General features: G+C 37.5%; 1 protein-coding gene across 4 annotated transcripts in view; it reads left to right on the top strand.

Moving 5' to 3' along the window:
- BNC2 (basonuclin zinc finger protein 2) overlaps positions 1–26,195 on the top strand; it is a 339,161-nt gene extending 312,966 nt beyond the window's left edge. For 3 of the 4 annotated variants that reach the window (XM_064641043.1, XM_064641040.1, XM_064641041.1), the window contains exon 6: positions 15,613–26,195. In XM_064641043.1, coding sequence (XP_064497113.1) covers positions 15,613–16,273 — 661 coding nt within the window. In that variant the 3' untranslated portion in view covers positions 16,274–26,195. The remainder of the gene's footprint in view (positions 1–15,612) is intronic. The other variant, XM_064641042.1, reaches the window with a different exon arrangement.
- The last annotated feature ends 265 nt before the right edge of the window (positions 26,196–26,460 follow it).

Here is a 26,460-nt window from a genome sequence, read left to right as displayed (position 1 = left end):
TAATTGTGCAGGTTTGTCTTTTAAGTTTTCTGACAAAGTGAGCATGCATGCATATACGTGCGTGCATGTGTGTGTGTTCCACAAGATGAGAAAGGTAATTGAGCCCCATGAAGAAATTTAAAAACAAAATAATATCTGCTCAGGGTGATTTATAAATAAATATGAGGCAACTATTGGTGCCAGGTGTGATCATGCCACTGATTGCAAGTTAAATCAGTCCAGATTTAAAAACATAAACTCCTTAATTTATATGGAGCAAGACATCTGTAGGTGGTTTATTAAAACCTGCTGATGTCTCCAGAACTAAATTTGTGCAAATATAGACCTCTGGGTAGCTGTGTTGAAAAACCAGACACATACTTTTTGTCTGATTACCTGATTTCCAGCCCTGTACAGGTGTGCTTGAATAAATTAACATCAGTTACCTATGATTAGTCACTGCATACATTATCAATGGAGGTGAAGAAGTGAGAAAGCTGCTACCTGCCTCCTGTTATCACCTCCTTGACACAACAGTATCCATTTTTTCATCATCGTACTATGCTTGGAACCTTCTACAGATAACTTTTTAGAGAATTATTTTCTATAAATGCACTCAATTCCAGCTCCAGGAAATAAGACACTTTGCACCAGTCCATGATAATTATTACTGTATTTCCCCAAATATAATTAACATATACAACTTGACTTTCCTCCAACAAAAACAGGGTAATCAATTTTTAAGACATTAGGTGTTCTACGAACCATTTTTCAAGAGACAAAAATTATACTGATAATTTTTTAAAATATAAACACATTTACACCTGTACTACTGGTTTTGGATGTGATGAAGTTCATTAAGAGACTAGCTGCATATCCAATACATTTGAATGAACCATTAGGTTTTCTCTTGCAGAGTCACTAAGATGTGTGTCATTGCTAATGTTCCCATAACTCTTCCTTACTCAAGAGAATCTGCATCAAAACATTTTGTGCCACCTCTAACACAAATCTACCAATCTGACCTCTTCCATGAATAGTCATATTGAACAGAGACTGCTTGTCATATTGCATACTCACCAATATGAACAACAGAAGCAGAATTAAAAATTAAAATACATAGAACCAGTTTCATCATAAGATTAAAAAAAAATATTTAAAAGAAAATAAATAAATTGAAGCAAGTGGCTACTTATGTGAGTAAACATTGAAGGATCAACTCTGGTGTGAAGGAAGTTTTTTTCTGTCTACATATAGTTATTTGTTTTGGGTTTGAATTGGAGGTGGCTGTTGTTTTTTAAAACAACCTGCTGTCTTCATTATCTTGTTCTGGTTTGGTACACAAATAGGTATTTCTTTGAAAGGGAGAGTACAGTTTCTTGTACAGTTCAAGAAGTCTCATTTTTATGTGAAGTTGCAAATAAGTCAGTGGCCTGAAAAGCTTATTTAAACAAACTGCTACACCAGGGTTAAGATAGGTGGGAAGCATAAGTAAAACATTGAAAATCCTAGCTAAAAGCAAAACATGCATTGAGCGATATTTTCCCCTGATATCTGTTGTGACAAATAATGTAAATGTTTAATGTGTTTTGTCCAATTTTCTTGTGTAAGTTTTGTGTATTTTATGTTTGGTGAAAAGGGTTATTTGTGAAGATTGGACTGTGAACATGAATGCTTATGATAATATCCTGGTTGCCCCTAGGTTCCTAGGAAATAACTGGAAGAACCAAAACTCTTCTCCAGAGATTGGGAGAACATTGAGTGTTTTCCACTTATCTGAGTAAATGTAAAGCTGTTCCCCATATACAGAGACATCCCATCTTCCCTAGAGTCTTTTGGAAGCAGGGTAAACAAAGTATCTGCCCCTATTAGTTCCTACAAACAAAGGCTCTGGCTGTTCTTTTCAACTTAACAGTGGAAGCCTCTAAGATTTCTGCTGAATGTGAAGGAAGCTGTACTTTACAGATAGAAGATAACACCAGGGCACTACTTCCAAAAGTCTGAATGGAACAAGACACCTCAACTTGAGAGTTGTAGTCTTCTTAGGTGCAGGAGTCTGGGGAGAAATGAAGGGTGAGGGAGACACATTTCTGGCAGGAATAGCTGTGTATTTACTGCCCTTTGGATTCACAGCCCTCAATGAAAAAAAGAGACACTCAGTAGGCAGGCAAATGCCCCCATACATACATTCATGATACATTCATTTGTCAGCTGTGCATGTCTGAAAAGAGAAACTGTCAACTGAAGAAGCAAACTTTACATCAGATTTTACAGCCTGACCAAAGATTACTGATAGCTGAGGCCATTTTCTTCTCCCCTTAATGACGATGATGATGCTTTTCCCCCTAGATTTGAGCCAATTCATTCACTGGAACATAAACTTAGTGATTGTGCTGGGATGTATAGAAATTAACATGAAGTTTACCTGAAAGTATGAAAACTGGTGAGGCAAGTCCTAGGAATGACTAGAAAAAAATAACCCAAAAGGGAGAAAATTTATCAGTAGGTAACTTCAGATAGCTACAACACTTTTTTTGGATGACACTATGATAGTCCTACCAGTATATCTAGACATAAGCAGACATTTCAAAATACTTTTTGAAATGGAATTATGTAGCAGGTGATGAGTATAGTAAAACAAAGCTCATTTGGATTTCTGTTCCATTGCTTTTTGACAAGATAGACTTCTGGTAGTGAGACAGGGGAGATGGGAGTATTTTCCAATGAAATATGTCTTAGTAAAATATGTTACTCAAAAATAGTTGATAATTTATAGGTTCTGGGGAAAAGAAACACCAAAGCCCAACCTCTCTAAATCTGACACGTCTTTTTATGGTTATACAGGCTGCTAGGGGTCAGCAAATAGGACAGGGAGCAATAGCAAACTTGTGAAGTAGAGCCTGTAGTTGCAGGAATATACCGTTCAGTTAGGAACAATTAAGGGTAAAGATAACCATACTGCTAACTACTTACCTCAGGGTGATCCTGAAGGAAGACATGCTGAGTTATGAAAGAGAGTTAAGTGCTCCGCAGTGTCAAGGAAGAGGCCACTGTATAGGCACTGCAAGTGCACTGCAAGACACTGTGTGCAGCTTTTTACTACTCTTTAATCCTGATCTGCAGTACTCATAGTTTGTTTTCCTTTGTATCTTCAGGAAAGCAGTGCCACACATCATGTACCAGTATTCATGATGTTATGCTGTAGGTACTACAGTAGGAACCATTCATTCACATCCAGCACTTAAACATAAAACGTTCTCTAATGATACCTCTAGAGCTGTGTCAGGTGGTCTGTTGGGACTTGAGGTAACACAGGAATATCTCAGGTGAGATACCACTTACGGCTCATCACAAGTTGACTTTTTAATGGCAAACACTGGATATTTTCTGACAGGAGTTTTAAACCCTCCAATTGTAAAGAAAATCTAAGGTTTTTTGTAGGCCTTCCTACTTTCCAGCAACATCTTTTAAGTGAACAGTTTGCCTTGTGCTAAGGAAACTTTTTTTTATTATTATTTTTTTAATCAAGAGCTTATTTCACATTTAAGCTTGCCCTAAAAAGCATTGCTTTAAAAGATCTGCCTAAGAAATAATTCAACATTTTTGCCATAAGGCACTTTCAAGCTTTATATAAATGGACCTGGAGGAGAAATGAAGAAGTTTTAGGTTTGCCAGCAATGTACACTCTCAAAAAAAAAGAAAAAGAACTGCAGAACTTTGTTAGCATTGTGTATAAATATAAAGTGGTTCATTTTGTATGGGGAAAGAGCAGGGAGAAAGAAAGAATAGGATTGTAATGTGAAAACATCTTTTCCTGTCACTGTTTTTGCCTTTTTTTTTTTTTTTGAATAAAAAGAGGGAAAAAAACCCTAAGCTGTATGCCTGTGTCAAACATATGAATATGAAACATAAGATGTAAACTATAAGTTTTAAAAGTTGTTATTTCCAATGTTGCTGATTTTGATTCTAGTGCTTTCCAAACTTTATTGCTTATTTTATTAACTAGGGAAAAGTTCAATATATTTTTTTTCCTTTCTATCCCTCTTCTTCTCTCTCCCTCTCTCTCTCCTTTTCTTTGTATGCCAGAATAAAAAAGCATTTACAGTTTAGCCACTTACAAAGGAAAATACAAACGTGACATAGTTAATTTTCCTGCCTATAAATCTTACATTGTACTTTTCTGTTTTACACACAAAATGTGGAAATAAAAATAGCCTAAACACCTATTTATGTGTGTGTGTCTGTGGACTCGTATACCGAAAGACATACATGTACCTGTGTTGTTAGATAAGGATCTAAAAATGCAATGGATAGAAACAGAATTTGGATTCCCTCTCAGAAAAGGTAAATGAGCCCTTGTTTCAAGAAGAAGATGCACACAGATGATATATTATGCAAGACTGAGAACCAAGGTTTCATGAGGAAAGGCCCTGGCAGGAAGGATAACAGATCCTGTACTGGATGTCTCTGAGGTCTGATAGCCAGATAGGGGAGCAGCACTAATTCTGCAGCCTTTTTAGTCTATTCTGTCACAGAAGGGGCACTGCTGGGTCAGTCAGCTCACTAGTAATTGTGTTTTACAGACTTCTAAAGCAATTGGCTCAGTCAGTCCCAATTCAATAAAAGTGTAGAGCGAGAGTGAGAGCACTTTTGTTCTATTTTTTACTTGAAATTATTTCATTCAGCAGTCTGTCTTTTTTATTACCAGGATTTGACATTAGCACTCCAAGCTATATTAGCATCCATTTCAGCAGTTCAGTAATGGTATTAAAAAAACACTTAACTTCAACGGTGAATGGTTGTATGACAGTACCATAAAAATCCACATTAAAAAAAAACTTATGTATTTGTCTCTGCAAATTATTTTTCACTCATTTAACCACTTCAAAACTACACTTTCTTGACTGGTGTTAGCAAGAGCTTTAGCAGAGGGAAGGTTTGTAAAGGAGCTGCAACAATGGCAGAAAGGGAAAATCGAAGACATTTAAAGAAGAAGAAAAATGTGATGGAACATGCAAGCACATACATGCATAAGAAAGATCTCTCATTTTGGGTGGGCGCCTCTCATTCATCAACTGAAGTAAGATTTTTACTCACATCACTCGAGGTAAAATCTTTGGCATCCTCTACATTTCTGGGATTTAATTTTGAACACAGCATTCTCCAAGCTTGGGACAGCAGCCTAACTACCTTGGCACTTCAGCACATTCATAAATGACTGCATTAGGTTCTAAATTTTGATTAAACATTCTGTAATTAATCAATGGTAGACATGAAACAGTTGGCAAGGTCCAGAGCTGCAAAATGTTTAAGACATAAAACATTACAAAGTAATTAGAATGTGCTCCTTCAAGAGAAGGATTGCCTTCAATAACGAGGTAAATGATAGCATCATGTTTATTGTGGACGTAGGCAGCCAGTGCAATATGATAAACTGCAGGAGATACACATATCAGTAATCATCCACATTATTAGTGTCATTAATCATAATTCTAAAAATATGACAGCAGCAACCAACTTTTTGACCAATTTTGCCTCTGCCTGTTGGCCGTTATAACTTCACTAATAGACTGCAGAGCTCCTCTGTGTGGCAGTTTGCATTGAGAATGGAAGGTTAATTATATTTCAGCTGCTGATTCCTTCTCTCCTCGGAAAAGACTGAGCACTTTGACAATCCCAGGAGCTCGCTGCTGTTAAACCAGTAAAAGTACCTTTATTGAGATTTTCTTCGTTGGTCAGGAATGAGTAGATGTTTCAAATGAGATATAAGCGCCAGGCTGGGACGGCTGCTAATGTTTCTTCCAAAATAATCCTTGGACAGCAAGCTGAACTTAGATATCTTTGCACAGTCTCTTGTGGATGAGTAAAAAGTTGAGAATTTAATAACTGCTGACAATAGTATGTATGGAAGAATCTCGGAGGATTGAAATGACTAAGGAGTCGGGACGTCGATGAAAGGGGGTTATAGGATAATCAACTATCAGTTGATCTGATAGGGATACTTATTTAGTAGTGTAAAATTACTAATAGAGGAATGCTGTTGAACTGCCACATCATAGTTGATTTTATAGTTCCTCTGGTATTGTATAAATAAATCAGAATTTCTAGAGAAACTAACATTGGGAATGAGAATTACTATTGCATTGTGACCAAATTAAATGGTTTAAAGATTTGCTGGGGAACCTGAAAATGTACAAAACTATCCCTAGAACTGAGGTTTTATTGTGAATTTGAACTTCAGATGCAATCAGTAAAGAATGTATGAACCTACTATACAAATCATGAGATAATGTGTTGCTGTGCATCAATATCTGAGAGAAAAGAATTGGTTTCAAAGCACAGTTGGTGGAAGCCAGCAGTTCTGACTGAGTTTTCTCTTTATTTCTGCATTTACTAAAACTTGAAGCTCAGTAAAATTCATAAATGGGTTGCTGAACTGAAGGAACTGTTAGTGTAAAAACGTGCAAAATTATCAAATTTTTTGCATGGCTGTTGGAATTGTAAAATAAAATAAAGGATGAAAGCTTCTGATTACAAAACTTGAAATATGTAATATTTAGTTGATTTAGGTTGGAAAAGAAATGTTAATGCATGCAGTTTGGCAACAGATTCTACCTGGATGTTGGCTCAGTATTCTTAAGGGAAAATACACGTTGTGTGAAGGACCAGCAAAATACTTGAGCAGAGTGGAGATGAGGACCTAGCACATGACTGCAGTGCATGATCCTGTGTATATCATCTGCACAGCTAAACTTTTCTGTAGAGCTTTTGTGGACTGTAGAAACAGCTTTGGACTGATCGTCAGTGGTGCTGAGCACCTGCTGTTTCCATCAGAGGACTTCGTCATGTGTATGATGACCTTCTCATGCATGTAACATTGCTACACCAAGTTCACTTAGGAAATATTCCGTCAGACAAATCTTTTTGTTCTAAACTTTCTCAACCAGTCCAGATATTAGACAAAGAGTGCTGGCTATTCTGTAATGAGTCTGTTTTGCTTCCAGGCAGCTAGTGAAGTGAGAGGTTGAAGTGTTGCAACACAATTTTGATCATTTCTGAGTGAACTTTGGCAACTATGCCAGTGGTTATGCTTTTTGTTTGTAATATCTTTTGATCTTTAATGGACAACAATAGTAATATATTAAGAATATGACATGACCTTGCCTTGGTGCTTCTGAGCACACACAGCTTTTGTGGAAGTGTAATTCTGTTCAAACCATAAGGACTGTCTCACTCAACACCTCAACAGGTACGTACTGAATTATTAGGCCTTTCAAGAATCCCAAACCTGACAGATTTTACGTTAAAAATTATTTGGTAGCAAACACTGCCATCAGAGATCAGTTTCACATTTAACCTGAGTATTTACTCACACAGTCAGCTATCCTGCCTTCCCAAATGCTATCTCTGCATTAACATTTTTTATGCATTCCACAGTGATGACAAATTGTTTTCTGACTCTTAACTGTGGATTAAGTATGCAAAAGACGTTTGCCACTGCCAGCAAACCAGTAATTCTCACTAACATCTTCAGAGTTACAACATTTATAAAGTTGCAAAGTGGAGTAAACAAACCATCTGTTTGGCTTTGCCATATATGTCATGCTCTCTTATTAGCATATTACGATTCATTTAGTAAACAAATTTGGTGATTTTGTTCATGTCAAAGTTAGAGAGAGCTTGAAGATGATTAACATTCCTGGGACAGGCACATTAATACATTGCTTCCTCTGCAAAGTTAAATGGCTTCTCAGGAGAATCACCCCTTGTTGACAAGATGAGACTGTCAATTTTGTTTGCCTGCCACATTAGGGGCCGTAAGGGGATGGGAAGCTCTGAGAAAGAGGAGCAGTGTAGGCAGCATAATTCACTGTGAATTGAAAAAAGAAGTCTAATTCTGATAAATGGTCGACCCCAATACATCCTACCTGTTATTACAACAGACGTGCCGTATCTGTGCAGTAAATTAGTTAAACCCCTAAAGAGTTTGATGGGAGCTTATCTTCAAGTGAATAATTTGAGTGTAGAGGGAGCTGTCTTCGTGACCAGTGTGAGTGATTTGCTTCATATTGGAAGGGATTGAAATGACTGGGCTCCACATTAATTTGCAAGAACTTGTTTGTCCTTTATTTCCTGTATTTAATAAGTGGTGAGTTTTTTTACTTTTTTAATAGGTGCTGAACTGTATTTTACTTTTTGGATTTTCTTTCTATGAAATGTTAATATTTCCAGATTCTATGCAATTTAAAGCCTCAAGAACTGATTCTATTATCCCCTTCATGTAGAAATGCTTCGTTTTCATTGGGTAGTATAGTATTTTTGCCTTGACTCATTCTACAGTCTAGCCCTTATACCTACTTTCCCCCTTACATTTAGAGCCAAATTAAACATGATCAAATACATGGAAGCACTAATGTACAGTCCAATACCTTAGACCTTTTCAGATAAATGTGATTTTATAATTTAGGTTAGATCAGGATTTCAAACCATTATTGTCTTTGCTTAGATCTATGGATTTTTTTCTTTTTAATTGAAAAAAACCCAAACCAAAACAAACTCTGTATCAAAGACTGACAGAGTGGCAAAATTGGCAGTAACTGAGAAAATATTTTTTAACAGTTTCTATTAATAATTAAGTTCCAGGAATTGTTTCATTGTTGATTCTTTTAAGTGAATTAGGGAAGTGATTGTTACTTCCTTCTTGAAGAAATATCAGAATTGAGGCCAATCTTTCTCATAAATATGTGCAATTATATTTAGCCAGAGTCTTACTTTCTGGTTCTTTGATTTTAGCTGCACGAAACTCAGCATTTCCAGTCTGCAGAGATTCTGCATTTCCAGTCTAGAGATTCTGAGAAAGCATAAAATTCTGCATTTACTTTCTGTTATGTTTGCATATTCTGAGCCTTTCTATGCATTTCAGGCTTAAATAAGCAGGAAAGGGACATGAAATTGAGGTAAGACCACTTTGCCATATTATCAAATTGTGTTAGCAATTAAAATCACGTGAAATTTTAAAAGAAAACCATAAAGCTTAATTGACAGCCTTTGAGGTAAAGAGGAAGAAAGAGAACTTTCCTTTAACATTTTATTTCAGGTAAAAATGTAGGCTGAATACTGAGCTGAAAATATGTGTGGAAAAACTCTCGTATGAGGAATAATGAAAGTTTCATTGTTTATATTTTAAACCAGATTGATAGAGCGTAGTTTTAAACTAAGTATAGCAGGAGGATAGCCTTTGTGGAGCCTGTACAATCAGAGCAGTTACTTCCATATCCAGCTTTAACAAAAGGTTTGCTGATCTATGTGTAAACCACTAGACAAATGTGTGCTGGCTTTGATTTTCTAACAGAACCTTTTTCAAACTGCTGGTGATTGTAACCCAATAGTATCTTCTTTTAAAAAAATATACTATTACTTGGAAAAAAACATAATTTAACAGAAAATAATTTTATGTTTACTTTTAATGCATTAAGTCTCCAAATATCATTTTATTGTGTTACTTAATGTTGGGATTACTTACTGATCTTAAAGCAAATCTGAAAAAAGACTGATGGCCCCCTGCTGTGGTGTCCTGTTTATGATTTCTCTGCAGTGTTAGAATGGTAGGGTTGGGTGGTATTACTTCAGCAAATCATGTGTTTACCAGAAAAGGCATTTTCTGAACATTTGAAGTATCAGAAATTGGGATAGTGGCTTTCTTGGAAACATAGGAAGAAAGGTTGTGGTGGGATACAAATGGAAATTTTGAAACAGATCATTTTAGAATTTTAATGAACAATACAGTGTGCTTTGATGTTTGACTGAGATTTTATTCAGAGAACTTTGTCACTTGCAGTCAGCCAAGGAGAAGCAAGGGGCCAATAGCTAAGACAATTGAGTGGGACATCAGTCAGCTTGGCCCTTCTGTCTGACTGCATCAAGAATTGGGAAGTGGGTTTCCTTGGTCCCTAACTGACTGCCTTAACAATTATGATTCTGTTTCATTGTCAGTCTCTTTATCTTTCTCATCCCCTAATATTTAAGAATAATCATACTTTTCTCTTGCTAAAATAATTAAGAAAATGATGCTTGTATTTCTTTTTCAACAACCGGTCCTGTCCTGAACTGCGAACAACACATTGAACCCAATTTTTCATGTAGTTGGTTTTGTGCCCTCTGTCATACTTGACTTTAAATAAACAGTGCTCTTTATAATCCAAATTCTCTAACTCTGTTGTGTGCATCAGAGATGAGTTTTGTCCCAGTGCAGATAGGACTGCAGCCATGGTGCATCCAAAGTTGGACTTAAGTCATGCATAGAATTTATATCAATTTCTATGCCAGGATGAATTGTACTCTGATAAATTCCTTTTCACTCATTTCAAAAAGAAATAAAAAACCTGACTAGATAAGAATAAACTAAACTGAAGTGGCAATTACATTTTTTCTTTCCAACAAATGGAAAGATTAACAAAATCAGATTCATTGACAGGCAGAAAGAAACTGCTGAAGAGAACCCAGTCCAGATTTATGATCTGTGTAAATAGAATGTACGTTTAATTGACCATATTTCCTAGGCTTATAATCCCCTTCCTTGTTGATGAGTAGTGCATCTCTCACTGAGAATCTTGCTAATAGTAGGTAGGGTGGAACCCGCAATGAATTCTAATTATGGTAGAATACTTCCATAAACTTCACAAGGGAAGGAAAATACTACCACGATTGGGATCATGCCCACAGTCAAAGAGCTGCTGTAACTGCTGCAGCATCCTGCATTGCACTGCTAACAAAACTTGTATCTGAAAGAGCAATGGTGAACTGGAAGGTGGGATACCATTGACATTCACCACAAACACAGATTTCACATGTATCATCATTATCATCATCATGCTTACAGCAGCACTGATCCATTCTTAAGGATGAATTCACTCTAGTGAGGACTTTGCACACACTTTTGCCCACTATATGTCTAGTTCATGAATAGTAACTTGAAAGAAGAAAGACAATTATGTGAAAAAGTCAGGGATTCTGGGTCCTAAAATAAACAGAATTTGCTAAAACATCCTTTCCACAATAAGCGATATTTGAAAACATCTTGGAAAAATACTTATTTTTAAGGATACATGGCATCTAGTACAGTGCTAAACAGATGTTTGGACATTCTGTGGCACACCTAGTGTTCTCAGAAGTCACCCTCTTCACCATCCCTTGTTGCATAGGATGGCGTAGGTATGGTAACTGGAGCCGACTGAGATATGCCTTTAGCTTAACTCATTTGATCTCATATTCTTGTCTGGAAGACTTCAATCACCAGTTGTCTTTAAGCAACATTTCCACTGCCAGGATCAAATGCTATTTTGTTAATTGATGTACAAATAAGCAGTCTAAGATGTCCAGAGTCATTCAAAGGATTTAATTAGGTCAAATATTTCATTTTGTCACACACATATATATACCTCCACCAATCATTTATGTTCTTTAAGTTCTTTTCCCTGCAAATACAGCAACAAGTGAAGTGCAAAGGACACCAGATATGTCCTTAAATTGCCTAGCTCAGGCATGTGGAATAATGAAGCCATGGCACATTGAAGCTCAGCTGGTTTTGGCATATTTTGTTTCAGTATTTTCTGCCTATTTGATGGCAATTTTCATGCTCTGGCATAAATTACTCTGCCCAAGCTATGCCTCAGCTTACTCAGGGACCATTGTTTACACATGCCTGGGAGCAGTATCTGGAGGAGGAAGGGGTAAGCAGCATTGTAAATCACATCAGGGAACAGAACAGCTGAAGCAAAAAACCTGCAGGTGCTGTGGGGAGGAGCAGATGAACAAGATGACAGAGTGGTTAGCAGTGGCTGGGGGCTGGTAGGGGACTTCTAGGCTTTGGGAGTGACAAAGCGGGGGAGAAAGAGTTGGATTAGGATGGAGTATCTCACTTTGGTATGGAGAAAGGGGTCTGTGACTTCAGTTTTGTTATAAGATTTCAAAACTTCAGTATCCAAATACGTGAATTTTTTTTACAATTTGTTCCTCCCATCCCTACCAGAATGTTTTCACATATGATATTTAGGAACATTATTAAACACAAGAGAAATAGATTAAGAAATGAAAGTAAAAGAATCAATTCTTTTGAACTGTGGTTGCATAATGGAAATCGACTGCTATGAATGAACCTATGTTCAGAAGTTATGAAGAGCAGAGCTAATGCACTGCCATGAGTTCATCTTTATTATTACATTACACCTGAATCAATTGATAAAGTACCTTCTTTTTAAGGCTGGGAATGGCACTTAATTGAATAAAAGTCAATGTAATTATATTAGGAGAATCCAACAGTAGTGCTGACAGCGGAAAAGGGACACTACTGAGCAGAGTGCCAGAACTGGTCCGCACATTTCTGCACATCGTTTGCCTGACAGATATTATGGGCTGGTACATACTTTAACTAGATTACTGATTGTTACTGCTGTAAGTGAGAATTGAATAAGGGAGGCCTCTCTTCTTATCAGAGCATCAGCAGGGATTGCATCCTTACGCTGGTCTTCCTTAGAATGGCCTCTGTCTATCTGGGGCTCAGTGGCCCCTCTTTAATGTGGCGATTTGTTCTTATCTCTCTGTTCAGTGAATGCTGAAGTTATTTTCACTGCATGCCTGACTGCTGTTTTTCTCAGCAGCAAACCAAGCAAATAGTAAGCATGAATGCGTATTAGCACAGTTACAGGTAGCCTGACTAGCTTCTATGCTGCAACAAATTCCCATACCACAGGAGTGAGGAGAGGAGAGAGGGGGAGAAATCATTAGTAAACACATGAATATGTTATGAATAGTTCACAGTTATCCTTGAGATGATAAGCACAAATGTGCTTGTATGGCCATTTAACAACACTGGTCAGTGTGGACAGGCCTTCACAGTAAACATTTCCTGTACTGCAGTTAGCAACTTCATGTGGAGCTACACAACATCTGACACTAAGAAGGCAAGAGACCATCAGGACTACTGTTTATCATTCATGTATGTGCACACTGCATGCATCTGTTAAGAACTTATTTGTGGATGATAATGGGGATGCTCTGAATATGCTTTGATTAATTTGCTTTATGTTTTCCATCTAGTGTGATTGAGTCAGTATCCATCAGGACAGCAGTATAAGTGATACTACAACTGACAACAAATAGTTTCACAGTCAAGACTTTTTTTAAAGTCTGTTTTATTGGTTTCAGATTATTTTTTTTAACCAGATTTGTCTGGATTGGAATGTGAATTTGTTCTCTCTCTCTCTCTCTCTCTCCTCCCCCTCCCCCTTTCTTTCTCTTTTCTCCTCTCTTCTCTCTCTCTCTCTCTTTTGTGATCTCAATTTAGCAAAAGATTAGAAAGCTGATCTTATCACAAGGTAAGCTCAGCCTTCCTAAGTGCAGTGTGGGGATATGCATAATTACACTTCTACACCTCAAAAAAGCAATAGTGCTATACTTGCTTGCGTAAAAAGAGTATTTCCCATGTGGGAGAAAAGCAAGAAATACTCTCCACTTTTTTCTACCCTTGCCCATACCTCTCAACTCTCTCTCATTCTAGACCACCCTCTTACTGGAATAATTGCATCCCAAGCAGACACAATTCAATTAACTGCATGTCAGTGTTAAGTCAGATAACAGTTACCTGCATTTGCAGGTGAGTGGGACAGATCACTTCTATTGCTGTTTTCTTTATTTATTCCCATAAGTTATGTGCAACAGATAGATGAATCACAAAGTAAGTAATAGAAAATTACAGAAATTAACTCCACATCAATTTAATCTTCCTACATTTCCATTTTCTTTATTTATCTGCATTGTATTGCTGTACCATGTTTGGGACTTAACTACCTGGTTGAGAGGTATGTTTCAAAGGGTTTCTTAAAATAAAAGCTTCCAATAAGGAAATATTGCTAGTAGCTATTGTTCCTCTTCTCCCTTTTTTTGTTACTATAGGATCTGAATGTCTGTAAAATATTTGATCATTGTTATGTCTTCCCATGCCAATTTTATACTTAGTGCTTTTTTGAAAATTAAACTATTCCTATGTTAAAATTCTCTCTTTCTCTCTCTCTCCCCACCCTGTCCCCATCCCACCCCCCCTTTCTTTTCCCTCCTACATTTGGTCTCTCATCTGCAATTTATAATGGGCAGACAAACTGGTGAGTCTGCATGTTGTAAATTGCGGGTTTGGGTCCTCAGCTTGCACAGAATGTTATGCAGTAGAACTTCGCTAATTCTTTTTTTTTGCTGGTCTGAAAATCCAGTCACCCTCCAAAGAATAAAAAATTGTCATGAAAAATCGTCATTTCCTCAGCAATGCTGCACATTCCAAAAACTGAACCCTAAAGTTTTCTAATACTGAAAACTTTACACACATTTCTTATTCTTAAGCGCTTCAACAAAACAAGCATGTTCCGTGGTCAGAGGTCTTTGAAGTCTGTCTTTTTTGTTGGTTGCACTGTTAATTCAGTAAATGCTGTTTTTCACTACTACAAATCAGTGATGTTCTACTGCAATGAATGAATAAAGCCAATGTCAAAAGTGGAGAGTAGAATGCAGTATTTAAAATAATGGGCTATTTTAGAAGCTACTAACCCAAAATCTTACAATGCTTCCAAATGTAGAGCTTTATTTCTTGAGAACAAAGGCCCCGCTCCTGTAAAATATTTGAGAATATTTTAATTTGCATCTTTTGGGATCTGATCCAAAGACCACTTCCATCAGTAACAGTTTTCCAGTGTTTCTTGAGCATCTGCGGTGACCTCAGCAAATACCTAAACCAAGCTCATGCTTAATTTTTTGATTGATTTGGGGCAAAATTCTCACTGCCATTAGTAGTTTGGTTTTTTTACTGAACATTACACTGCTTGCGTCAGTCAACACTGCATCAGACACAGTACAGGGAAGAGTGTCAGTGCGTACCCAGAAGGATGGAACCACTGACTTTGGTTAAGATTTTCAGAAACTTACATGTAGATTTCAGAGACTTGTTCTCTTAAACCCTTGAAGTGTTCTCCATCTTGGATTGGCGCAATTCTGAATCCCTTTATGGCATAATTAAATTAGCAGAATCAGGACCTCTGACTATATATCAGTCAGTTACATTTTATTCTTTTCCTATATTTCACTTCCAGAGTTATGTGAGTTGATATATATATAAAGATATATTTATATGTATGTATATATAAATATATAAAGATACAGATCCAGATTTAGACACAGATAGAAACACACACAGCTATTCTGTATATTAATATTTTTTTCTCTTGAAGCAAGGCTTTTAGGAAGGTCAGCAGGGATTCAGGAACCAAGAAGTGCATTTTGCATTTTCTACTAGTGCAGTTTATTATTTTGTAAATATCAAATAAAAGGGCTGTAGCTGCTGCTGGAGACTAATGTTGAGGAGCAGCAGCTGAAAAGAAAATATGGGGAGGGTAAATTGCTTGTTTTGTTTAGTTTTTATGTTGCAATTTGTTCACTTATAACAAGGCTGAAATCTGCAAGAAACATGAATAGGGCAAATTTTCATGATAAATTATTGCTAAATCAGAATTTGTATTTGATGTTTAATGACTGTATGTTTAATCAAAAATACTGTACATTTTTCCTTCTCTCCCTTCCCTCTTTCTTTCCCAGACACAGTGCTAACATAAACCTGCACCGTAAACTGTTGACCAAAGAACTGGATGACATGGGCTTGGACACTTCACAGCCTTCTCTTAGTAAGGACCTCCGCGACGAATTTTTGGTGAAGATATATGGCGCTCAGCATCAGATGGGGCTTGACATAAGGGAAGACACCTCCTCACCTGCTGGTACTGAGGATTCCCATATGAATGGGTATGGCAGGGGCATGGCGGAAGACTATATGGTCCTAGACCTGAGCACCACCTCCAGCATCCAGTCCAGCAGCAGTATCCATTCCTCAAGAGAATCTGATGCAGGAAGTGATGAGGGTATTCTCCTGGACGACATCGATGGAGCAAGTGACAGTGGGGAATCTGCCCACAAAGCAGATGCCCCTGCCTTAGCTGTAGGTATGGGCACCGATGTCCCAGGATCCCTCATGTTCAACAGTGTTTCGGTGAGCAACGGTGGGATAATGTGTAACATTTGCCACAAAATGTACAGCAACAAGGGAACCCTCAGAGTGCACTATAAAACAGTGCACTTGCGAGAAATGCACAAATGTAAAGTCCCTGGGTGCAACATGATGTTCTCCTCTGTTCGTAGCCGAAACCGGCACAGTCAGAACCCCAATCTGCATAAAAACATTCCCTTCACATCAGTAGATTAGTTCGAGGATGGACACAGCATAATGCCAGCTCTCAGAGAGGGCCCACTATATCTGAACTGCCATATACAGTCTCCCTTTATATGTATGTGTGTGTGTATATATATATATATATACATATATATATATATACATAAGTATATATATAATCTTTTTCTTTTCTTTTTTAACAAAAGAAACACCAGGTGCTTTCCCCCCTTTGTTGGTTGTTGGGGTTTGTTTTCCCTTTTTTTTTTTTTTTTGATAGAAACAAAAAGGTGGGACCTTTAATTTGGGAGAAGAGGTCCTTCATGGAGAAAAAAAGCGAACAAAAACAAAAAACCCAAAGCCACAGAAAACTTGCAGTTGTCCCTAGTTCTGTTAGAATGTTCTTTGGTCATCTCTACAGAGACAGTTTGTCCTACCTGTGACTTTTGCCTGAAAAGAAAAAAACAAACAAAAAACACTAACCCCCCCAAAACAAAAACACACAAAAAAATTGCAAACAAACAAAAAGAGAAAGAAAAAACAATCTACTTAGTTGTATTTGTGTCTTCTAAGCATTGGGGATAACGTTCTACTAAGCATGGCTGTTACACTTGTATATATATATTGAGCCTTGACAGGCCTATGATGTAAAACAATTGTATTGATGGTGGTTTAACTCTATTTTTTTTTGCTTAATTTTTACAGTTACATTCAGCTGTTAGATAAGCAGGAAAAATAGTTTGCTGGCTAGTTCTACTCATTTATGTTAGCTTTAATGCACATTTTTAAAAGAACCACAGTCTTGTTTTAACTACCTGCTAGATATAAGTACTACAGAGGTGCTGGCATGCTTTACAGTACCTGATTTGATACAGATTTTTTTGTCTTGTACTATTACATAATTCCAGTCATGCACTTTTTCGTACACTACAAGGGGATGTGTAATAATATCCATGCTTTTTTTTTTAAACTATTGCCATATTTTCAGTAAGTGTCTTTAAAAAAATACACTTAGATAAAAGCGATCTGGTCAGTATGAGGGCATGAATGCCAAACAAAGAGTATTAGTGTTTAGTGTTAATACAAAAGTGCCAACTTTGCACACGTTTTGAAAAAAGAAAATGTAGTTATTCGCCATTACCACAGTTGTAGTTTTTGGACTACACGAAAAAAGTACTGGGGAGGGAAAAGGGGTAAAGTGAAATACAGAATTCTTGGTGCTTTTTTCAAGTGCCAATTGTTACTAGAAACAATAGTGCATCCTTATATACTGCGTTGCATAAAAGAAAAAAAAACAAACAGAATTGTGTCATGTGAACCAGTAGAAACTTTTTTTTTTCAAACATGCATAGTATTTGGGGATATAAATGCTGATACTACTTGTCACAGAACAAAGATGAATATAATTTTGTGTGCTTCTTATTATAGCCTGGATTTTTGTGGTGTTTAAAAAAAAAAAAACCAAAAGGAACAGGGAAATAATGTTAACTATGTTGTTCTGTAAAGTTGTCTTTTTTGCAATGGAAAGTGCTGTAGTATGATTAAGGCATGTTTTATAGAAGCAATCAAAAGAAATTAATGGCAGAAGCACTTAGTAGCTCTGAAAACATAAGCTGGACTTTTTATTGGGTTACTTTCCCTTTGGATAAAATTAGAGGCCAGAAAAAAAGGATGTCTAGTTGTGTAAATGTTTTGTGTTTCACTCGCATGATTTGTCAGAAAAAAACAAAAGTCCAAGAAAGATTGTGAGCAAGACAGCAAGCATGAATAGGAGACAGAGAAGGAGCAAGCAGCTGAGAAAGGCAGAGAAAAAGAGAGGGTGCCCTCTGAATCTTTTTTGTTTCCGGTGTTCACACGTGTTGCTTGAGCTAGAAAACCACACTGGCAGCCTGAGTTACCACAACATTCTGAATGAGTGACGGTATTTGCATAAGTTCAGTCTACAGCCAAAGCCATTACGATGTGTGTTGTAGACTCTTTTCTTTACAAAACCAATAACAATAACAAAAGCAAAATGAAAAATAAACAAACAAAAACCCAAGGGATATTTCAGCATACAATAAAATATTCCTTCAGTGAGAATGTGTTCCTTTTCTGTATTTACTGAGAACGTTACTCTTCTTAGCCAAGAGTCAGAAATGTTGCGTTGTTTCAGCTTGTTGCTGTTTTGTTTTGCTGTGCATTTTGATTATTCTTATTTTTTATGTCCACTTGAGTACTTAACTCCTGTTATGTTTTCTAGAGGAAACTCTTAATATGGATTTCCTTTTTTTTAGTACTTCTTATTCATTTCAGTATTTTTGTTTCCAAAAGTAGGGATCAATATCTAATAAATCAGTATTTCCAGTTGTAGAAAATAAAAGAAAAAATTGTTCTAAATGAATTTTCACTATGTTCCTATGGGTTACAAGCCTCTGATAATTTTTGATTCTGTACACTGATGAAGCCCTGAAAACATTTGTGGATCCTACAGAAATTTTAAAGAAAATTTACCTTCTGGTTTAACAAAAAGAAACTTTATAGCAAAACACCAAGCTGTTTCACTGACACTTTTCTTTCATCCTTTTTTTATTTTCTTCAACATTTTAACTACTTTGCCTTATTAAATTGAGTGGAGAGATCTGCTTTGCTTTGTTTTATGTTGTGCAAGCTCAGTGTGTTTGTGAGAAAGGGAAATTAGAACAGTAAGGATGCATTCTTCCAAGACATATAAACCTTTGTAGTGTTGTCTGTACTGCACTCTCATGTCTCCTCCCAGGCTATTAGGTACAAGTAATATGGAAAGTCTGAAAAACAAAATAACAAAAAATGAATTATATATACAGAAAAAAAACCCCAGCCCACTGTTTTGTAGTATGTATAAATAAATAGCATTTTTAATGAAAAACACATTTGAGATATATAAATAATTCCTGCTTAATGAATCACTGTTCATCATTCTCATTTCACTCTGTTTCTCTTAGAGTTCAAATGGTTTTGGTAAACCTGTTTGGAAATTTATAAACATCATCACTAGATAAATTCAGCAGATTACTGAAAGTAAAAAAAAAAAAACTGTTTATTACCATAATGAAACTACACATTCTAAAAAATAAAGAAGCAGGGAAAAACCTCCAAAACCTGTTAGAAGCTCAGCACACCTACTCTTAACTTCATTCAGATTTTACTTAAGTCATCATCTCTGTCTTATGGACAGAATATTACTCACTGTTATTTCTAGGCAAATCAAGTAGTTTCTTCAGTGCTAGTGATACTGATGTCAGAACAGTCTTTGTTTTAGAAAAGCACATACACTTACATTGAATTGAATGGCATTTTCCTCCTTCCTACTTACCATGCATCTCTATGAGAATCTGTGTTTATCAGAATTGTCCCTGTGGTGGAACTTGTATCATCTGACATTATCTGAAAAATTCTTAAAAGGGCTGTGTTTTTCTGACAGAAAGTAGCATTTTTGGGTGATCTCAGCAGTGACCCAGACTGCAATAAGACTAATGACCAAACATCTCATCTGTTCAGCACAGGACATGACTGTAGTGGTGTGATGACAAGTATTGTGCAATTACTTATGTTATCACAAACCTGTAGCTATCCCTTTAGTTTCCAAACCTGTCAGTCTAAACCATTTAACAAAAACTAGACCAACTTTGAGGAAGAGACTCTTCACTTTACATGGAATTAGTTCCTTCTTTTTCAGTTCCTGTAGTTATTGGGGTCATTCTTTCTACATTGTTTCGCTGTTTTGTTTATTCAAGGTAGTTGTATTTTTCTGTAAATATCAAAAAGCTTTGTCTGCAATTAGGATATAACTGTACTGAACCTCCTTTAGAAATGGAATTACTTGTCTGGAGGTTGCTTAGGATTTTTCTTTTCATTGGGGGGTGGTGTTTCAGGAAATAATAATGGTTAATTGCTAGGTATCTTTTGAAAACCTGTATGACAATTTGGAAGTAAAACCAGCAGAGTCAAAGGACAAGAATGGAAATCATGGGGTTTGCCCATAAGTATGCTCCTGTGAGGACTAATTAGCTGGTATTAGTAAAGAGCTAATTTAACTCATACATATTTTTGCACACCTTATAATATTTAGTCAGTTTTTCTGAGCTATATCTCAACCAGGTACATTTTATTATGGCTGAGTTTTAACTTTGCCTTTTAAACTGCAGTTAACTCTATTGTGACACTGTAGTCGTGCACAAAAGGTACAAGCACTCTGTTACTAAGTCACAACTCAGTTTGACAGAATGTAGAACATATAGATTAAAAAGCCTAAAAGCACGTGGACACTGCTCTTAAAGAACTCTCAAAGGCTTTTCATGACTGAGCTTGTAAAATTTGTATGTTACTAGGGATCCGTAGATACTTTACACAGCAGAAATTGTGCACCATATTTGTTGTGACTAAACTTCAGTGTATTTCCTTCCTTCCTGCCTTCCTGCCTTCCTGCCTTCCTTTCCTCCTTCCCTCCTTCCTTCCTTCCTTCCTTCCTTTCCTCCTTCTCTCCTTCCTTCCCTTCCTTCTAATGTGGAAATGAAAGTGTACTTTCTCTGCCAGTTCCACAAGTTTATAAGTTTTCCATCACCTATGCGTTTCCCATTCCATCCCCAAAAAAGGAACTATTTGGGAAAACTAGTAGAGTCAGGTCCTAAACAGTGAAGTAGCTGCCAGGGGAGGTCAGTACCTCAGCTGATCTGCTCTAGTACAACTAATAGAGCTCTGTGGGTGTCATGAAAGCTCAGAAACATGATGGATGGTTCAAGGTCTGATCTGTTCTAGAAATAGAACCCATTTTCAAGATTTAGTTCCAAAAACTTCTCCTTCAATGTGTATGATATTTTAAAATCAAAGTGCGTGGTATGGACCCATTTCTCACTTAAGGATGTCAGCTGCCATCAGAAAATAAGGCATCTTTTCAGAAATGTATTTGTACTCAGATTCTGCAGCACATTTTCACAGTAACGTTGGTGGCAGGAAAAAGAATAAGGGAGAGAAAGTGCTTGGTCTAGGAGTGCGCACATGCTTCTTTAAATTTTTTGTGCCACTTATGTGAACAGAACTTACTTTTTCTGCCCCCAGAATGTTTTTATCACTTCACTCTTTGGGTTAACAGAATTACTCTTTATTTCAAAAGAGAAACAAAGGTGTCTGTGCTAAGGGCAAGGAGGCAGCAGTTCTCTTTGGGGAAAAGGGGAGTGGCAGACATGATGGCAGCTGGTATATTCAGTTCCTTCTTAGTTTTGTTTTTTTTCTTATAGCGACATAAGAAAAAGACTTTGCTGCTATAGTGACTCAACAAAACAGTGACTGTAGTCACTTTGCTAGATAAGCATCAGTGTATCCTGCAGTTGCCACATGATGAGTTGGGCTTTTTTTTCCTGTCCTGTAGGGACATAAAAGGAACTCTTTTCCATACCTATTTTTACTTCATGAACAGAGCAATATCATATGATGGACTGAACCTTTCACCCACATGTTTGCCCAAGTACATGTCTGTTCCAGTCCCATGGTTTCTGTCTCTTCTTGCCAACGTTGCAGCATTATCACTGCCTTTAAAATGGCTGTAACAGAGTAAAGCAGCAACTATTTTACATAAGTAGAGTAACTAATATTATCTTGAGTCTGTAGATAACCAGGCTTGTTTTCTCTCTTCAAGTCATGATGTTGAATGACAGCTTTGATTTTTTGATTGAGGTATTGATCATGTATATCCCGATACTGTTGCTGTTATGTTTGGCACTGACACTTAAAGGAAAATGGTTCTGGACCACCAAAGGGTTAAAAAATGGACATGTTTTTGACAAGTCCTCTGACTTTTGCCAGTATTATTGTTCATTATGATGACACTGTGTTTTTTTTAATAGCAGCTGTAGTTGTCATGAAACTATTTTCCCATTCCTCTCCTTTAAAGTGTAATGTTGTAAATTCATGTGACCTTTCCTGCAAAGAATAAATATTTCTTTTTTTATATAAGATCTCAAGACAAGGCTTGGTTTGTAACGAATAGCGGCCCATTACAAAGCAGGAAAAAAACTGAGCTGAGCAGAAAGAAGCTTCAGTTCAATTTCACCTCATATCTTTCTAATAACTTACTTGTCACTTTATTACCTTCCAGTAATGTGAATGCTGCTGACATGACTGTCACACTAACAGCAGACAACACCCTCTCTTGCTTAGCCCCAGCTCTCCTGGCTACTTATTGCACTGGCCCTGAAGGGACACAAACTAATAGTGTGCTTTCAAGTTCAGCACTTGGCCATCAAATATAAAAGGATGTGTAATTGCCTGTTTATCCCTTGTGAAGGCGAAATTGAGTGTAAGAACCAGGCTTTCCCTCCCCATTTCTTGACATACACCCCCCCCCCACACACACACACATCTGCAGTGAGCAAAAGGAAGTCCCATCTGGAGCACTTTGATTTGTCTTTGGGAAGCACAAGGCTGCCAGTGGCTGCTCTATCGAGCTATCAGGCAGACAGTAACAAGATGGCTTCTTAGCAAAAGGTCAGCTGAGAAATACTGTCTGTAATGGCACTTTTGTCTGCTTATGTAGCAACTAATTGCTTTGTATTGGCATAAGGCATACTGTGCCTGCTAGAAATAGTCATGTGAATTTGCTACATCTTACTTCATAGGTTCAGTGCCAAACAGGATGTGCAATTTCTTTTTTTTTTTTTTTTACTGGTTTAGCCCGCCCATCAATGCGAGAGCAATATTATCCTCTTGCATTCCTGTAGTGAATGCCAATTCCAGATATCCTATTCTGCTGTGATAGGAACATCTCCTGCTGAGGTCAGTGTGAACCTCTGTTAAAAAAACATATCTGAGATACAATCTGCTGTCCTCATACGAGGAGGAAGTTTTTCTGATTTATCCTTTAATTTACAAGAACACTGCAAAAAATACAGGCTCCAGAAGTGCTTCTCAGATGGGGCTGTCAGAAGAGAGAGAGTTTTATAGTGAAGTAGCTTGAGACCATGTGCTGTGTTTTAAGAAACTCTTAAGTGCATGAAGGCCAGCATACCTGGCTCCAGCCACTCCCCTTCCTTTATACTATGTGCTGACAGATTGCTGAATAGCAGTTGAAAATTCGAGTAGGCAGAGGAGCTGCTGGAGCGTGCTTTCCTTGCAGGATCAGTAGTCAAAGACAGGTTTCAGGCAAAGCCCAAGACCAGGAGACCTGAACATATCTTTGGATTGATTCATGACATTGGTGGGCTGCAGCTCCTCTTTGCTGGTTCTAGATGCTAATGCTGTCTCCAGCACGATGTGGTAATTTGATGTTTGCTGCAACAGAGGTGATGGTGCCCACTATAAATATGCTGAGATCTTTTACCAGTCAAAGGTCACTGATCTTTTCCCTCTTTTTCCTTCCGAGTTCATCAGAAGCTACAAGGGTGAAACCAGCAGACAAATTCCTGAGGCCTGTTTGTATCAGAAGTCTAAAGGCTGAGCCCAGACTCTGTTCCCCTGTCAACTCCATGTGCACATGGCACTGACGGAGGTGGAAGCAGCTGGATGAGCTGACCTGCAGTGATGAGCTTGGGCAGCCTTTCTTGGTGTACCATTTCTGAGACTGTTTGTGGAATCTGAGAACTTTCTGATTGAAGAAATTATTTGTGTACTTCATGTGTGTGTGTATGTATGTGAGTGTGAGTGTGACAGACAGAGAAGGAGAAACAAACACAGTGTTAGAACAACAAGTCTTAAAATGAAGACTACAAGTGAGCAAAATTATATCATTTTCATCATTACATAGATATATATATTTCCTCATGCACTTAAAAGCACAAGAAGCATGAGTGAGCAAATATCTAATGTGTAGAGAGGTTTTTTCTGGTATTCTACAGATTTTGTATACTGCTCCCTTCAAACCTTTGGAGACAAATATCTTAGAAAAATGAAGAAAAGCATCCAGGGCAATTATATTTCTAGAGAAGAAAGAGAGAGCAAGTGTAGCTAAGTGATGCATAAAGATTTTATAAGGCATCCATTGTCAAACAAAAGGTTGAGAATAATCAGAGGATAATGCACAGTTAGGATGGCAAACTCATCAATAGTTAATCACAACCTGTCCACTTCTGTCACGAAATGGAGGAGGCTATGAGCAGTGGCTCTGGAGCACCAGTGGCAGTTGTGCATGCTGTGTCTGTACCTGAGTGGGGGAGCATTATGCAATCATCACATCCAGCTCAAGATGTTGTCACATGATCTACATTCCCATCCCCCCCACCATCTCCTGTATTGATGGGGCAGAATGCTTCCCTCCACCCCATCACCACTGCTAAATGGTACAGAAGCCACATGAATTGTGATTCTAGGGATGTTGTTCTTAGTTTACCCAATGACCTATGGAGTAAATAGGGCCACTTAAGCTGTACAAACTAAGGCTGATTTATTAATTATTTTTCAACTATATTTTTACATTTGGAATTTTTTTTTAACTTTATTTTTTAACAAACCCCTGTACAATCTTCAGCCACTGTCTTAATTTTCCCATTTTCTTCACCTGCCTCCACCCCTTCTTCTCTTATGCCAAGAGAGTGTCTCATTCAAATTCTCTCAGAAAAGTAACACATCCTCCTGGTGTTCTTCATTTTGGATAGTTTTATGCATTCCATCTGTGAAAATGGTCACCTTTTGGAAACTGGCAAAATTAATAAAATGGCCAATGTTGTTTTTGTGTATCTCATTTAGCTATTTATAAATATGAAATTCAGCATGCTGCTTGTGCAAACTTTGGTTCCTATGTCATATGGGGCTCCTTTCTCAGAATGTGGCTGTTTTTTGATGAGCAGCATTTGTGTTCTCAGTTCATCCTTCTGCCTCTCCTCCAGTCTGTAAGAGTGATCTGTGTTCCAGTGCAATGTATGTGTGACAGGTGCACAAATAGGTTGATCTGAACCCTGAACACATTCAAAATTTACCCTGGCTGAAGTTCTACACACTCTTACTTATCACAAGCAGAGTACTGCAATTTGTCCCTACGAATAACTCACTGTAGGGGGCTTACCCCTGTGGTCAAAGGGGTTTGGAGTTTCATTGTTTGACTGAAGGCCCTTGCTCACTCGCACAGTTGTTCCTTTAACAGCTTTTAACTGAGAAGGTCAAACATGGTGATTTGCTATGTAGCTATCTGCTGTGTTTCAGTTCTCCTGAAATGGAAAGATGGAAATCTGACTGGGGGTTCACGTGGAGATGTAAACGGAGATAAACTGGATTTGAACCTTCATGTATTTGAGGGTTTTTAGGGGTCTGGCAGTGTATTCAGTCACAGAGGCATAAAGCCTGGAAGCCCCTTTCTCAGCAGGCCTGGGAGGGCTCTCACAGCCCAGCTGCAACCCCCATGACACCCTGTGATGCACCAACAGCAGCAAAGGGGCTGATGCGTACAGAATGGCAAGATTGCAGCTGTTTTGCAAAGCTAGACTTCTTCCAGTGGACTTTGTCAAGACGTGTTCCTGGTGTTCCCCCGACAGGCATAGGAAAGTGCGCAGTCAAGGCTTGATGGACATTTTTACAAAGGCCCTTCTCTGTTTGGAATAGAGGAGGCTTTTCATTTTCACTGTTTGATCTCAACGTGAGCAAAACGTGAATGCTCTGCTGTCCTGCCTGCAGAACCAAAGCATGCACTGTAGAATATAGCTGTACAAGGGGATACAAAAAACTGCATCATGTTGATCTAATAATCGTACATTGGTAGCTTCATAAATATTGTATGTACTCTAAACAAGTTTTTTCCATTAGTAGTCTGAGGGAATTGAAAATCCTGTTTTTAATTTGACATTTCTTTTCTTGTATTTTCTGTACTGTAACTGTCCTACAGTATGTCTTTTGCATAAAATGCATAAGGTTTTGGGGATATAAATGGAGTTTTACTCATACTTTGTCCAAATACCTCTTGTAATTTGTATCAAAATTCTTGTACAATTTTTATATTAAAGATTTATCAGTCACTGACGTTTCTGTCTCTTTGTCTTTCATTTCTCTTTTTTTTTTTACAGATTCAAACAATATACATTTTCATGGAAAGACATATGGTCATGGAAAGATGCTTAGCTACAAAGTTTGCACAAGGTCTCTTGTAGTTTGAGAGCTGCACACTGCATTTAAGAGTTTTGCATACTTCCCAGAAATTGAATAGGTTAAAGCTTTTTGGGAGAGGGATTTTTTTTTTTTCCCTAGCTTGTACACATTTCCTTAGAAATGTCATCCTTAGTTTGTCA

The sequence above is a fragment of the Pseudopipra pipra genome, chromosome Z (genome assembly GCF_036250125.1).
Source record: "Pseudopipra pipra isolate bDixPip1 chromosome Z, bDixPip1.hap1, whole genome shotgun sequence".
In the NCBI taxonomy this organism is placed as follows: Eukaryota; Metazoa; Chordata; class Aves; order Passeriformes; family Pipridae; genus Pseudopipra; species Pseudopipra pipra.
Note: the sequence above shows the minus strand (reverse complement) of the source record. Positions and strands in the feature narration are given on the sequence as shown.